At 33.8% G+C, this 15886-nt stretch overlaps 1 protein-coding gene across 3 annotated transcripts in view; it reads right to left on the bottom strand.

Annotated features, from left to right (window-relative positions):
• The window catches only part of DYNC2H1 (dynein, cytoplasmic 2, heavy chain 1), a 250498-nt gene that overhangs the window by 102947 nt on the left and 131665 nt on the right, over positions 1–15886 (bottom strand). For all 3 annotated transcript variants that reach the window (XM_004689056.2, XM_004689057.2, XM_012729844.1), the window contains 8 exons: positions 11942–12105; positions 10607–10726; positions 9644–9778; positions 7794–7937; positions 5116–5205; positions 3394–3459; positions 1225–1275; positions 394–471 (listed from right to left, as the gene is read on the bottom strand). In XM_004689056.2, coding sequence (XP_004689113.1) covers positions 394–471; positions 1225–1275; positions 3394–3459; positions 5116–5205; positions 7794–7937; positions 9644–9778; positions 10607–10726; positions 11942–12105 — 848 coding nt within the window. The remainder of the gene's footprint in view (positions 1–393; positions 472–1224; positions 1276–3393; positions 3460–5115; positions 5206–7793; positions 7938–9643; positions 9779–10606; positions 10727–11941; positions 12106–15886) is intronic.

The following is a 15886-nucleotide window of genomic DNA, read 5'->3' as shown; positions in this document are numbered from 1 at the left end:
CGCGGGGATTACAGGGATTACAACTAAGATGAAAAATGTACAAATGAGGAGTAATGTAAAAAATGTATTTATAAAATAAGAATATTCTTTATTATTTCAGAGATAAGACACCAACAATCATATTAGAGGACTCACTTGTGCAGGCTCTGTATTACCTGTGGGATGTAAAGCACCAAATCTTGTACAACATAGAGACTCAGTATGTATATGCTGAGTAAAAGATTTAATAAGTTAATTAAAGGATTAATCAGAATTCTTTGATGTCTTTTTTACAGGGATTTTATGTCATATTCCAAGAAATATCAACTTTAATTATGAATAAGTAGTACATTAAAAAAAAACCCTTAAATATAGAAAACAACATAAACATCCCTCACAGTAGAGAAGGAATACCTTTAATGTTGCCACTGCCCAGCTTCTTTCTGAATCTATCCAAGATGGCAGTTGATCACGGATTCTTTGTTGGGAGTCCTTTCAATAAAAATAATTATTTTTCGATATTTTTGCAAGAATCATTAAAAAGCCATTAAAGCTTACTAGCTAATGTTAACAACATCATTGTGGAAAAAAGCTCATTCACGGTAAAAAATAAATATGATATGTCAAGAAGGTAAAATTCAGTAGCATAAGAATGATTTTAGATAACTATGTAACAAATGTTGGGTTCATTTTCATTGTAATCTTTTGTAAAAACAAATGTGATTAAGAAAGGACCATAAAAGTTATATTGTTTAAACTTATTTTTGCATTTCAAGTAATCTAGGTTCTACATTACAGTTTGGTTGTATTACTTTGAAGAATAATATTATCTATTACATTTTCAAATAAAAAAATCTAAACTTGACATTATCAAGTTTTTAAAAGTAATTTGTAAAGTTCTGTTATACAAGAAAATTAATAAGAATACAAGGTTTAATTGCCTTAGGATTATAAAAACTATTCTTAAAATTACATATGCATGTGCATATGTGTGGATTGAAAAGAAAAACTACATTAACATTTCAATATTTAATAAATATCATTCTCAAAAATATATATATCTTCAAGGACAGCATATATATACATATAGATATAGGTACATTTTATAGTAGGACAATGGAGGCAAGGACACAGTTCTCTTATTAAAACATAATTTCAACATTAATTTAAAACTGCTCTATAGCAAACTGTATTTCATTAAGTCAAAGTCCCATAAAGTGAAGCAATTTCACTATTTAAACTCACAGCTTTCCGCAACATGTCTCCAACAACCACTCCTGTAAATGTATCCCACTCCTGTTGAACAAGAACAATACAAAGGGCACAAAAATCATGAGAATATTGACCAGGCAACAAAAGTTACTTCATTTCCTTACAAAATAGCTTTCAATGCAGCTTGTTCAGTACATAAGAGAAATAAGCTGCTTATCTTCCCAAACTACTACAAAATTAACATTACAAGAATGAGTTCATGTGCCAACAAAAATATTAATATATTATCTCCTAGGAATAATGCAATTATAAAAACTCTCACTCCATGTAAGTGAGCCTTAACATCTAAAAATTCAAGTTAAAATGAGCATTTGTAATTACCTGTTCATTTGTTCATTATATGTTCTTCCTCACTAATAGATAAACTAAGAGTTTAAAAATCAGAAGTTTAAAAATTGTGTATATTGAGGAAAAGCAGAGAAAAACATGCCTATTAATTTTTTTCATCAATTTGTCAAAGACTACCATTATTCCTTTTTTCATTACTCTATAAACTCCAGATTGATCAAGTGTTATTTAATGTAATACTTTATGAGAATATGTTTCCATATATGTTTTCCAGATCCCTCCTAATAAAATAATGGACATACCAAATTATTTGTTACACATTTAATAGTAATATAAAGCAAAACAAAGTGAAAACTTAACAACATGTGGAAAAGTGACCAAAGCAGGATACTTACTGCCTGTACCTACTCTCACTACCCATTCTCTATCTACTGAAATTGTACAATGACAAATAAATAAAGTGATTATAACTACTGCATGTAAACCAGAGAAAAATGTCCTTTCCCAGTGGGAAAAACAAGGATCATTCGGTTCTTACATACCAAGTAACATGCTGATCCCAGTAAAAAATTAAATAGGATGGAAAGGCATCAAAATCAATAATACAAATTAAAAAATTTGAGTTAATAGGCCCTCCCTGGTGGCGCAGCGGGTTAAAGCACAGCACTAAGAAGCTTAAGCCACTTCCTCATGAGTTCCATCCCCGCCTGCCCCGGAGGAGATCCACATGGCGGGGCAGACCTCTCCTGACCTGCCCGCCGCTCCCCTCAGCGGTGTACTTCATAGATCTGCCTGTTCTGCTCCCCACTCTGTCTCTGGTGAATCCTCCCTCCGCATCTCTGGCCTGTACCCCAGTTCTATATGAATAAATAAATAAATAAATATTTAAAAAAAAATTTGAGTTAATAAATTCAGGAGAAGCTATACAAGTCAGCCAAAGAATGCAGAGTTAGAGAAAACTAAGAGCAAGAAAGGCAGAATTATGGGGTAGTCTGCAATATTTTAAGTGCTCAAGTGAGGAGAACCTAGAATGTGGTTAGAATCTGGGAAAAGTCATTTAAATTCTTTTCAAGTTTGAGACCCGCTTATATGGCACACCAAAAATGAAGTCATAGACAAACTGCACACAACTAATATGTAAAATCAATAATATAGTCCTGCAGATGCAAAGAGGCTTCTAAGACTGGTCCTCACACTTCACCTGCTGATCCTAAGCAAATTAGTAGAGTAATAAATAATGTAATCATGCAGCCACACTGGTTCACTTTTTATATTTATCAGTTCCATTGTTTAGAACTGGAAAATAAGAAGGCTCACTCTTCTGTTGCCCTGAATAAGTGGTCTTGGGTTCAGAAAAATCTAGGCAGGGTTTTTATTTCCCTGCTTTATTTCAAGCATTGGGTTAGCCAGTGATGAATAGAACTGGAAATCTGCATCTTAACATTAAATTTCTAGCTAGTTAAAAAAAAAAAAATTTAATAAGCCCGCCCTGGTGGAACAGAGGTGAGAGTCTCAATTCTATCAAGCTATCACCAGCCACTATGGCATGAGTTTGATCCCCAGCCAGGGAGCTGACATACATGGCACAGCAGATCTCTCAGTCTCACCCGCTGCTCCCTCAGCAATGTATTTCAATAACTGCCTGTTCAATAGACCCACTCTATCACTGGTGAATCCTCTCATTCCCCATACTTCTGGCCTATACCCCAGTTATGTATAAATAAAAATAAATCTTTAAAAAATCAACAGGTTGACATATTATTTCTAGCTTAAAGCAACTTCTATCCAACCATAAATCCACCCATTATTAATTTGCTATGTGACAATAATACTTCCCTCTTTGCAACTACTTACATTTTCTTGAAAGAGTTCAGGATGCATGCCTCTAACAAAATGCAAAGCAAACATCAGCTGATCAGCCTGAAAAGAAAAGATGTTATCTTGATGTTTCTAAATCTGTTAGTAGAAAAGACTGTGTTTATATTAGTTCACAGAATCTATTATTCTGCATTCATGTTATCTACTATCAATATAAGACATGACAGTTCACATGGCATCTCCACAGAACATTTCTAAGTTGTGGTGGGAGGACAGTGAACTACTTAACCTTTTTATAGAAAGCACTAAATATTAAGCTGTATGTACATCTCGTATTTTAAGAAATACTTATTTAACTAGCTGACATCCAATTGTGAGGTCTGAATTACTAGCCAGATCACCTTCTTTCATTTGCAATCTTCAATTTGTCATCATGTATACTTATATGTTCTCAAACATTCTATATGCCCCTAAATCAAGAAATTTCATTTCCAGAAATTTATGCAGAAGACAACTAGGACTTGGGTTATTAACAGTGACTTGCCAGGTAAGTCACTAAAATGCTTCTACTATAAATTAATGGATATTTAAAATAGTGTGAGGAGCTGTATGTCTGATTCACACACAATACTGTATATCAATGGCACTTCAATTAAAAATAAGGTAAAGAAATAATAACTAAGATAAGACAAATATATTACTTTGAAGGCTTTATCATGTAATATAATTTGCTATTTATTACATATGTAGGCCTATATAGACACAAAGAAACTCACACACAGTGTTTGTACATCTATTTAATTACTTCTTTTATACCGAGGAAGAATAATGTAGTCTCTAGTGTTAATGAAGAGAAGCAAAGACCTGACAATGATTCTCAGGTTATCAAGTGCAGCCAAAAAGCTGTTATTTATTATGGAGGTTAACCTCCTCTACATTATTAGCAAAAATATACAACTAATAAATGGGTAATTGTGGTTACCCATCTCTTCATTTCCTGGTCACAAAAGACACCCTGAACTTAAGTACAAGCACACAATCCTAATTGGGCCAATGATTATTACATCACTACACAGATAACAGTAAAAAAGATGCCATATGACCTGAGCTAGGTCACCAGGGTCATCATCTGTGACTCTCCAACCTGGAGATGGCAAGTGCTGTATATGGCAGTTTTCTGATTTTCTAACAATATCAAAGAGTCCCTTTAACAATAAGTATTTAATAATAATATAATCAAGAAGAGCAATGATGATTTAGGAATAAACCCCAAAATACAATTTATTGAGACAGAAAGAGAACATGTTTTTTCCAATTAAAGTGAAATAAAATCAAGAATGAATCTTTGATTTTTTCTATAGTTTGAAACTTTCTGAAAATACTTTGAAAGTTTTGTGTGTATAACAAAACTTTCAAAGTATTACCTGACATCATATAATACATTATTAAATGTAAGACATATCTTGAGCTTTATAAAAGATTATGCTTTATCTTTATATCCAGGATCATAGCATTTAGTTACACAGGAAGCTGAGACCAGCTAAATCCAGATTTTGCTCTCTATTCAACTGTCATTCTCCTGCAGCATTTAGTGAGACATTCTAGTTGGTAATAATATTGATATTCATGGAAAATTATCAGAAAATCCAAATTCAAGTTTCCTAATGGATAAAGGCTTATATAATACAGTTTAACTATAATAATATCTTTTAAAAGATTCAGATACATTTTACAGGTGAAAAATAAGATGTTTCTTACCTTAAACAGGCAACGGCATATATATTCATATACCATATGTTTCAATGAATTGATAAGAGATTGGATTCTCTGTTCTGTATTTTCAGAATCCTGCATATTATAATTTGAAAATTGAAAATTCATTAGGAAATTTCTAAGTATTTAAAAGGTATAGCACAGTAACATTTATAACTTCTTCTTCAAGACTCAAAGTTGATTCTGGAACAGTTATCTTTGGCAATCAAACTCAACACACTGAAAAATAAATGCATTAAACTTTTTTTAACTAATATATGGGAAAAAACTGATTTCTTTAATGAATCCATTTAAAGCTGACAATAAATAAAAATCTCAATTGATTTCCAGAAATACAATATAAGCTGAATTTGACTGTACATTTTAATTCATATTTGTGTTAAATACACTATCACTCTGGATTAAAGCCACTTCATTGCTTGTTTTATAATTTCCAGTATATTAAAACAGTATGACCAGGACTATCCTATAAAGTTTTCTTATCCTCAATGTAAGAGCCAAAACAACCATGACTTCCATGTTAAATGAGGATGAAAATATCTTTTGGTTACAATAATGTTGATGCTGTCAAAATTCATACACACTTTGTTTTTATCTGCCTCTGGACTTCTAATTGCCATGATTTGAAAAAATATATATCATTAATAGCTATTAAAAAAAATTATGTGGGACAAAAAGAGGGAGAAGGAGCTTGTAAATGCGGGCCTTTCCCTTAAAGTGATAGGAGTTTTATGTCTTACTTCAGGGGCATCTGAAGAATACATGCTTTGCAAGGTTTAATTCTGTGATATTTATACTTAAGAGGCTTGCTTTCTTGTAGTTGTATTTGACCAAAAAACAACAATAACAAAAAAAACTGTTAAAAAAATTTTAACATTTAGAAAAAAATACATTCAGAATAACTGGTGAAACTGATACATAATATTATGATACAGCACTCAATGGCTGGTTCCAGGCTTGACAGTAACATGTTCTAACCCAAAGAGGTCATTATTCATTTCACTATTCCCTTGAATCTGGAAAGACTTGTGACTGCTTCAACCAATAGAACAGAACAGAGATAATAGTGGCTCAAGGCTGAACTATAAATGATGATTTAGCTTCTGTCTTGTCACTGAAATATGCATAGTTGGTGCCACAAGATGCAATATAAGAAGCTAAGTACTCCATGGCAAATAAGTCAGTCTCATGCAGACTCCTGACAGCAGACATAATTGAGCAGTCCATCCAGGCACCAGGTATACAAATATAGTCTTACTCCAAATCCATTCCACCCACAAGTCCGCCCAGATGTGGTCCCAGACAGTATGAAGCAGAGATAAGCCATCCTGCCCTGCCTTGCCCTGTCCTGCCCTTCCTGGCACTGCTGAAATTGGAATTCATGACCACCAGAAAATGGAATTCATGAGCACAAGAAAAACAGTTTTAATCTGCCAACTTTGGGAGGAATATAATATTCAACAAAGTTAGCTAGAACAATGTCCAGAGAGAGGTGTTAAAGTATGGGGCAGTTTCAAAATCTCTCAAAATTATTGCACAGATATACACTTATTAACATTAAAGTTGTTCACACATACTTTTTTTTTAAAGCATAGCATAATTCCTTTTAATTAAAATAATTTATCTCCTTTAATATACACTAGCTGCCACTGGAATATAAATGTGATAAAGCAATGCATACTGCCCTATCCCCACTATCCAGAACAATACTGGCATATATTATAGCCTCAAACAAAAAATATATAATTAAATTTTAAATGTTATTTTCCATCTGGCAATGGGATGATGTTGATTACTTCTTTCCTTTTTTTAAGAGTTATTTTTTGTACATACAGAACTGGGGTACAGGACAGAGGTGCAGGGCTGGTGAGAAGATTCACCAGAGACAGAGTGGGGAGCAGAACAGGAGGCAGACAGATGAAGTACACTCCTGAGGGGAGCAGTGGGCGGGTCAGGAAAGGTCTGCCGCGCCATGTGGTCACCTCCCTGGCCAGGGACTGAACTCTTGCTGAAGCGGCTGCGGCTAGCTTCGTGGAGCTGCACTTTAAGTTGTTGTGCCACTAGGGAGGGCCCTTCTTATCTTTGTAGTTTTCTGAATTATCTGGGTTTGTTTTTAAATTCTCTTCTGGGGCCCTCCCTGGTGGTATAATGACTTAAAATATAGCAGTAGGAAGCAATCCTCAGCTACTACAGCATGAGTTTGATTCCTGGCCAGGGAGGTGACCCACATGGCATGGCAGACCTCTCCTGATCCACAGGCTACTCCCTTCATTAGCGTTTTTCAGTCAATCTTGCCTGTTCTGCTCCCAGCTCTGTCTCTGATGAATGCTCTCATATCCACCACCCACCCCACAACCTCTGGGGTGTACCTAGGTTCTTGTATGCATAAATAAATCTTAAAGAAAAAATGCTTATCAATTACTTATCAATTTATATACAGAACATAAATTACTTCCATTAAGAAAATTGTCACACTGAGAGTCTGCTAAGAAATAAAATACAGTTAAGGACATGGTTCCTTTTAAATATAGTTTTAAAGTGTTACATGTGGTGTTTGGAAACAATTCTTAGCAATTTTTTTTTCCAGGAAGTTAATATAAATTAAGTTCCTGATAAAATCATCTCTATTATTCAGTCTTATCCAGGTATAAACAAAAGCCTACCTGTTTGTTTTGCAGAGCTCGCTGGAAAAGTCGGAGAAATGCAGCCAGACTAAAACGGTACATGTTATTAATTTTGGACAAGTCAGAGATAATGAAGTACATCTTGCTGGCACTCTCAGCCAGAGGGAGATAGGCATCCCGTTCCTGTGGATTATGGGGCAGGGTAAGAGAAGGAGTGGGGAGGGTGGAAGAAGAAAAACATCTTAGTTCTAGTACTTTCCTGCCACCTGCAGACTACTACACACATGCCTAACCATGGTCTCACTATTCTAAATACATAAACAAAATGAAGAATATGAATTATATAATTTTATAATGAAAAGGAATAACTGTAGTTTTTCTAATTTTTATGAAATTGAGGGCAGTTTATTTTAAATGTTTTTGTAACCTCATATTGCTAGAAGCAATTCATGTGTTGGTCCTAATGAGAACCAAGAGCACTTGCAGCTGGGAAAAGAGTCAAATGCAAAGGTATACATTTTGATTACAGAATAAATGGTGCCACTTTACATTCCAATAGACAAGACGGTTAAATCATGTAGAAATAGAAAAAAGTTAGAACTAGGGATCTAGGGTGTGGGATGCTGCACCCAGAACACCCACAGAACTAGAAATAGAAATGTAGCAGACAGACATCCACATCCACAATAAACAATAAAGCATCCAGTACTGTTCAGCTTAAACAGAGAGAAGTGATAACTACAGGACTTTCATTCTGGCTGATGGCAAAGGATGATAAAATGAGATCACAGCGCTAAATAACTAAATTTCTGGAGTTTGAGGGGTTGTTTGGTTTTTTAGCTCTGACTGAAACTATGACAAGGTCATTCTGGTCAAAGCACCAGGATTATAAATATGAATACTAGTAAAATTGAGTGTGTGGCTCAGTGATACATGTTAGAAAAGGTACAATAAATTCAAAATCCTTTTGGTAGAGAATGATGGTTGTTATGTCAGTCAAGTTTAGTCCTAGTAGAGATGGTGGGAGTTGGATTGGAATAGGCTGTAAATTTGTTCTTGGTATGACTTCAACAGTGTTCTTTTCAAATTGAATAAAGTAATACTATGTAATACATTGCAGAATTTGAGCAATGAATGAAAAAGACAAGAAAAAATCATTAAGGCAGATGAGGAAGAATTAAAGGAAGTAAACAAGGGGCTGAGTCAGGATGGAACTAAGAATTATAGTAGTGTTAACCTGCTAACTATCTGATTTTCTTCAACAAATCTCAGTCACTGAAAGGTAGGTGAAACAAACAAACAAACAAAAAAACAACAGTGTACCGATGTAAGATTGGAATTTTACTGAAGAAAATATCAAAATAATGAACTGAAAAGGATTTTAAGAATTTAGTGTTCAGATCATCACGTTTCTAGACTTCAGGATAAGTAAGAAAATGCTTTTATTTATTTTAACTTATTTATATATTTTACATCATTGTTCATTTTTGTACAAGTTTGATATTTTCTCTCAAGTATAATCCCCATAAGTGGAGAAGATAGTTTATACTTTTTAACTAGTATATTTAACTTGCCTTAACTTAGAAAAGATTCTAAGAAAGGCAAAGATGCCATCTCACAATCATTTTCAATATGCTGTTTCAATTTTTAAATACAAAACGACTTCTGCCAGAACCTAGGAGGTTATACACATGGGCATCCTTCATACCCCAACATCTTATCACCCCATCTATACTAAAAAATATTAAATCTACGGTTTGTTGGTGTTTTTGAATAGTTGTTTTGGTTTTTTTTTAAATCATGATCCCCTGAATTAGTTTCTAAGTTTAATTGTTTTAACATAAAAGTTAAGAAAACATAATACAGTATTACAAAGAAGGAAAAATTACTTGATCAAGAAAAATTTGAAGTTTGTAAGATTCTTTAAGTGATTCTTGAATAAGTGCACTGCTTGCTTTTGTCTGATTTAGAGATTCAATCAAATCCTTATTTTCCAAGATATTGCCTTGAGATGTAGCAAGTGTCTGCAGGAAAAATTAAAGAAACAACATGAACATTATTAGTACATTAAAATACTAAATTTGGGCCCTCCCTGGTGGCACAGCGGGTTAAAGCACAGCACTGAGAAGATAAGGCCATTTCCGCATGAGTTCGATTCCCGCCTGCCCCGGAAGTGACCACATGGTGCGGCAGACCTCTCCTGACCCGCCCGCTGCTCCCCTCAGCAGTGTGCTTCGTTGATCTGCCTGTTCTGCTCCCCACTGTCTCTGGTGAAGCCTCTCGCCACCCCTCAGCCTCTGGCCTGGACCCCAGTTCTGTATGTACAAATAAATAAATCTTTAAAAAAAATACTAAATTTAAGGATTCTATAGGAACTATTATTAGATGATGTTTATAGAACTTAGGTTACTTTAAAAGAATTTAAAAATTTTATAGCTTTCCATATTCAGTGACACAGTAAATAGTTATGTGATACCATATCATCAAGCCACTGTACATATATTAATTTTATCAACATACTAAAAATAAAGTGATAGAAGAAATCATAATTCCATTCTAGTTACCTTTGAGTACTTCTTAAAATCCTAACTACATAAAAGATAATTAAGCATTAACAAAATAATGCGGTATAAAGACAACATGAGATAAAAATTACTTGTTTTAAAAGTTATACCAAAAGATGATGTATTCCAATATATCTTACTTTTTAGTTTGAATTTTAATTTTAAGATAGGTGCCTCTATTACTACCAAAGATATGCTTAAGATATTATAAATCATTTTTAGAAATGCTTCATTCATCAAAGTAAAAAATGTATCATACAAAAAGGATTCTGAGTAACTGAATTTTACCTCTAAAAGAGATTCCTCCAGTTTGGCTAACTGTATTTTTTTATCCTCTTCCTGTTGTAGTAGCTTTGTTTTTTGTTCTTCTAAATCAGGCTTCTCATGCTGAATAGTTAAAGCCAAAAGCTTAAGGGAAAAAAAAAGTTAAGGTTATACTAGTTAAAAATTTCAAATGAAACAATAATATACTACAAAGAGACCTCACACTAGAACAAATATTATGTAACAGCTATCTACTTGGCTTTTTCTAGTTAAACATATGAGACACAATCACAATTATTTCTGAACAATAAAAAGTTAAAATAAGTAGACTAATCAATAATAGTTAATACCAATTACATGGTAGAGCTATAAGCTACTGTATTATTCAACAGAGCTATAAGCTACTGTATTATTCAACATATCAACACATATTTAATTCTCATATTAGACTAAGTACATAAAGCCTGTGGAAGGTAGAATTTTTCAACAGGAAATATTCATACAAGGAAATATTTCAATTAAAATACTGATCATCAGCCCTCTCTGCTGGTACAAGGGGTTAAAGTACAAGTGAGCCACAGCTGCTCCAGTGCAAGTTTGATCCCCAGCCGGGATGTGACCGAGTCTGGTGTGGCAGACCTCTCCTGACTCGCCCGCTGCTCCCTTGAGCAGTATACTTTGTCAGTCTGCCTGTTCTGCTTCCCACTCTGACTCTGGTGGATCCTCTCACAGCTCCTGGACCTCTGGTCTGTACCCTAGCTCTGTATGCATAAATAAATAAATCTTTAAAAAAAAATACTGATCATCAAAGTCACAGTGAGATAGCACTGCAGCCCACCAGAATGGCTACAATTAAAAGATAGAAAGAAACGGTTGGCAAGAATGTGGAGAACCTTACACATTGTTGGCAGGAAAATAATAGTGAAAAACTAGTTTGGGAAAATTTGTTGTTGTTAAAATACAATTACTATAAAACCTACCAATTCTATGAAGAAACCAATGACTTATAAACTTTAAGTGCATAGATTTGAATCTTAATAAAGCTGTAAAAAATGTGTTAAATTCTTAATTTTGAAGCTTTAAAATAGGGCATGACACTCTTATATCATAAAATATGTAACTTGAAATTCACTATATAGGCACCTTTACTTAGTTCATCATAAAACTTAACAATAAGTAACCCCTTTTGGTAACTTGGAGTTCTTTAAGCTAAGAGAAGTAATTTTGTCAGTTAATTCTTCCAAGTTTTAAGTAATTTGTATAGTATGCTTAACAAAGTAGTTTTACACTAAGCTACCAAATAAGTTTACAAAGCTATGAAAAAATTTTAACATTAATTTGTAATTAACTTCTGTATACCTGTCCTCGTAATCCACTTCTTGTTGTGGTAAAGTTAACCTCAGTAACGATGGAAGCTGCATCCGGTGGAATAAAGGGATTTGGGTTTCTTGTTGACAAAAAAAGGCGAAATTCTTCATTGTAGTCAATAATTTTGTCACCTATCTGTACCACAAAACGTGGTCCTATAGTTTTAAAATGACACAATTAGTTGACCTCATTAATCTGTATTTCATTAAATGACAGTAAAAAATATAATTGTCTGGAACTTCTAAGTTATTTGTAATAATGACTTTCAATAGGGACCACAAGACAGCTACCTTTAGGCCATTCAAGATCCTATTAATCAAAATGCTCTATTAATAAACACTTATGAAATAAAAAATAAATGATAGTCATTAAAATCTTGGAAGACTGAAGCATCAAAGAAATATCTACCTATATTCTGTATGCATTTATTACTATATGTTTTGTATTGCAACTTTCTCTAAAATGGTTGATCACAGATGACAAAACAAATTATTATTCTATAGTTCTATTTGATCAGCAAAAACTATGTATTGTAATAGTATGTAAAATGTAACATTTGAAGACAAAATAAACTAGTAAAACCCTAGGATTATCCACAAATGAGTAACTACAAATATACCCATTATTAACATTCAAAAACTGCCATAAAAAGGTTTTGCCAAAAGTAAAAATTCACAAGGAAAAAACAAGGTGCTGCCTTATAAAGAACAACTTTCTAAAATAAATAGTGATATTAATTATATAGCATAATAGAAAACAGAGTCAACTGTATCATAACATGATCTTAAACTGATTAACAAAAAATCTTGTTTAAATAAATGATGAGAAGTTTTTCAGAAACCAGAATAGATATAACATTTTACTTGAAAAGTTTATTAAGTAAATGTGAAAATACTTAAGCACCTTATTAAAGAAGATATACAAGGGGCCCTCCCTGGTGGCACAATGGATTAAAGCACAGCAGCACTATGAAGCTATCACAGCCACTGCAGCTGTTCCATTCCTGGCCAGGAAGGTGACCCACATGGTACAGAAGACCTCTCCTGTCCTGTCCACTGCTCCCCTCAGCAGTGTGTTTTAGTACATCTGCCTGTTCAGTCCCTACTCTCTAGTGAATCTTCTCACTCCCCTCCCCCAGCACCTCTGAACTGTACCCCAGTTCTTTATGCAAAAATGAATAAATATCTTTAAGAAAAAAAAAAGAAGAGAGAATATACAAAAGGTAAAAAAAAATATCAAATAATGTTAAAATTTGTTCACATATAGTGAAATATAGGTCCAATGTAATACTGCTAACCAACTGGAATGGTTTAACAAATCTTAAAAAGAACAAATGAAAAGGAAACCTACTATATGGACATCATAACACAAATAACAAAATTGCAAAGAATCCAGTGAAAATGAGGAACCAGCAGGTGAATTCTCAACAGAAGTGATATAAACTGGAAAATATTGGAATAAAAAAAATTAAAGGGAAATGGGAAATAACTGCCAGAATTCTGTCGGGCAGGGGAAAAGGTCTGGCAAAAATGTAAGAAAGAAAGGAAGTCTGTTTCCAATGGGTATTCACTAAAGGACAGCATTCAAACAAATAAAATAATCCAGATGAACATGAGAATATAATGGAAATGCTAGAATTTAGGAGCATTAGAAGGTGTAATTACATAAAGGGCCTCTCTGGTGGCACAAAGAGCTAAGTCTCAGCACTGAAGCTATGGGCAGCCACTGCAGCAAGAGTTTGATTCCTGAAGAGAAAGCTAATCTATAAGCAGCAGACCTCTCCTATCTTGCTGCTGCTCCGCTCAGCAGTGTATTTCAGTACATATTCCTGTTCTGCTCCCACTCTTTCTGGTGACTCCTCTAACCTCCCACACCTCTGAGCTATACCCCGATTCTTGTATGCATAAATAAATAAAAACAAATCTTAGGGGAAAAAAGGATAATTATAAATAAAGATTTTGAATTATAACAACATATGGGATGTGATGATGGATCACACAATAATGCAAAAGCAGGCAGGGGACATATGGACCTGAAGTGCAGTCATGGATAAGTGATAAAGTATGCATTGCATTAAAAAGTAATATATATTGCAAAATATAATGGAAATGTATCAAATAATTTAAATTATTTACAATAATTTATGAATTAAAGATAAATAAAAGCATATGATATGAAGCTGAAAAAGAGGTGAGAGAGAAATCTATAGATTACCTATAGGAGGAAAAAAGAGAAGAGTGAATATCAATATTCTGAATTTCCACCATAAAAAAAATCTAGAAGAAAGACACCCTCCTCACCAAAAAATAAAACCTAAGGAGAGAAATAAGGACGAAACAGTGAAAAGGAAATATCAGTTCAAAAATCCAACAGAAGGGCCTCCCCAGTGGCACAAGCTATCAGCAGCCACTGCAGTGCAAGTTTGATGCCCCGCCAGGGAGCTACACACATGGTGCCAGAGACCTCTGCTGTCTTGCCCGCTGCTCCCCTCTGCAGTGTACTTCCTCAATCTGCCTGTTCTGCTCCCCATTCTGTCTCTAGTGAATCTTCTCATCCCTTCCTCTACACCTCTGCCTGTACCCCAGCTTTTGTATGCATAATAAATAAATTCTTTTTAAAAAGCAAGAGAAGAAATCAAATTTAGAAGTTGGTGTTTTGAAAATATTAATAAAATTTTGTTGGAAAAGAAAAATGTTAAAGAATCATAATTACAAAAAACAAAAATTTAAAAGTTATATGATTATTATACAAAAATACAGTTGATAATCTGGATGAAAGGAACAAAATACCTTAAGAAGCAAAAACAGACAAAACTGATTTTAGGATCCTAGAAATATCTTTTCAAGGTTAAGCAGATTAATGTGGGAATTTGAACAGGACATCTTGCCTTGATACATGGCACCCAGATTATTATTATTACTGCTATTTTAATGTCACATATTTTAATCTTCAAAATCCTTTTATTATTAAAGAAATTTGACTTTAAGAAAATGAGACTTAGGAGTTACGATCTGTTATTTTTTCAACTAATAAAAATTTGAGGGGATTTTTGAAAGACATAAATTTTGGAGGAGAAATATATTTTACTCCTATTATCTGCCTGTTCTGACCTCAGTAAGTAGAAAGGCAGTTCATATTGCTCACAGGAGGGCAATGGATTGTAAATAAACTTAGAAACTTTGTTTTATATGATGCTAGGACAACCATTCACTTTCCCCAGAGGAAATGCAAGAAGACAAAATGTCAACTTATGAGAACCTCAACACTCTTGAAAAAGATAATCTGAAATTTATTCAAAAGGATAACTGACTTCATGAATGGGATGTGAAAGATGGAAAAAATAAGGTAGGAATAAAGAGTCTTTTTCCCTAAATGAGATTAATAGAAATGAATAACCTGACTCAGTTTTGTACAACTATCTGGAATAGTATTTAATAATGTTAATAGATCATGGCATGGAATATATCACTTTTATCAGCTCTAACTTCTAAGATTTCTGTCAACATTCCATTCTCAGACAATGCCAGACAGTCAAAATGTGAAACCAATCAGAGATCATGGAGAGTTATAATGAATGAATGATTGGAGGCCAGAATTTAGACTGCAGGAATCAAACTCAGATGGCTTTACTGGTTCATTTTCATTCCTTTTTAAGATACCCTAGCAACAGCCAGCTCAATGGCCAGTTCATTTCCAGTAAAGAACAGATTGAGTATAGAGACTGAACTCTGAAAGATAACTCTGTATTGCGAAAGCAAAATTCCCACTAATAGAGTTCTTTTCATAACACATCATCCACTGCCAGGCCAAGCATAACTGTTTGTGGCACAGTAAGTGATCAACGAAAATGCTATTTTCTATTTCTCTCTTTTTCTACAAAACTACAAATTTTTACATAAACCTCCTGATGCTAACAACTCACATAGTGTATATGTG

The sequence above is a fragment of the Condylura cristata genome, unplaced genomic scaffold (genome assembly GCF_000260355.1).
Source record: "Condylura cristata isolate star-nosed mole 26May11 unplaced genomic scaffold, ConCri1.0 scaffold00025, whole genome shotgun sequence".
In the NCBI taxonomy this organism is placed as follows: domain Eukaryota; kingdom Metazoa; phylum Chordata; class Mammalia; order Eulipotyphla; family Talpidae; genus Condylura; species Condylura cristata.
The sequence above is the reverse complement of the archived record's forward strand: the minus strand, read 5'-3'. Positions and strand labels throughout refer to the sequence as shown.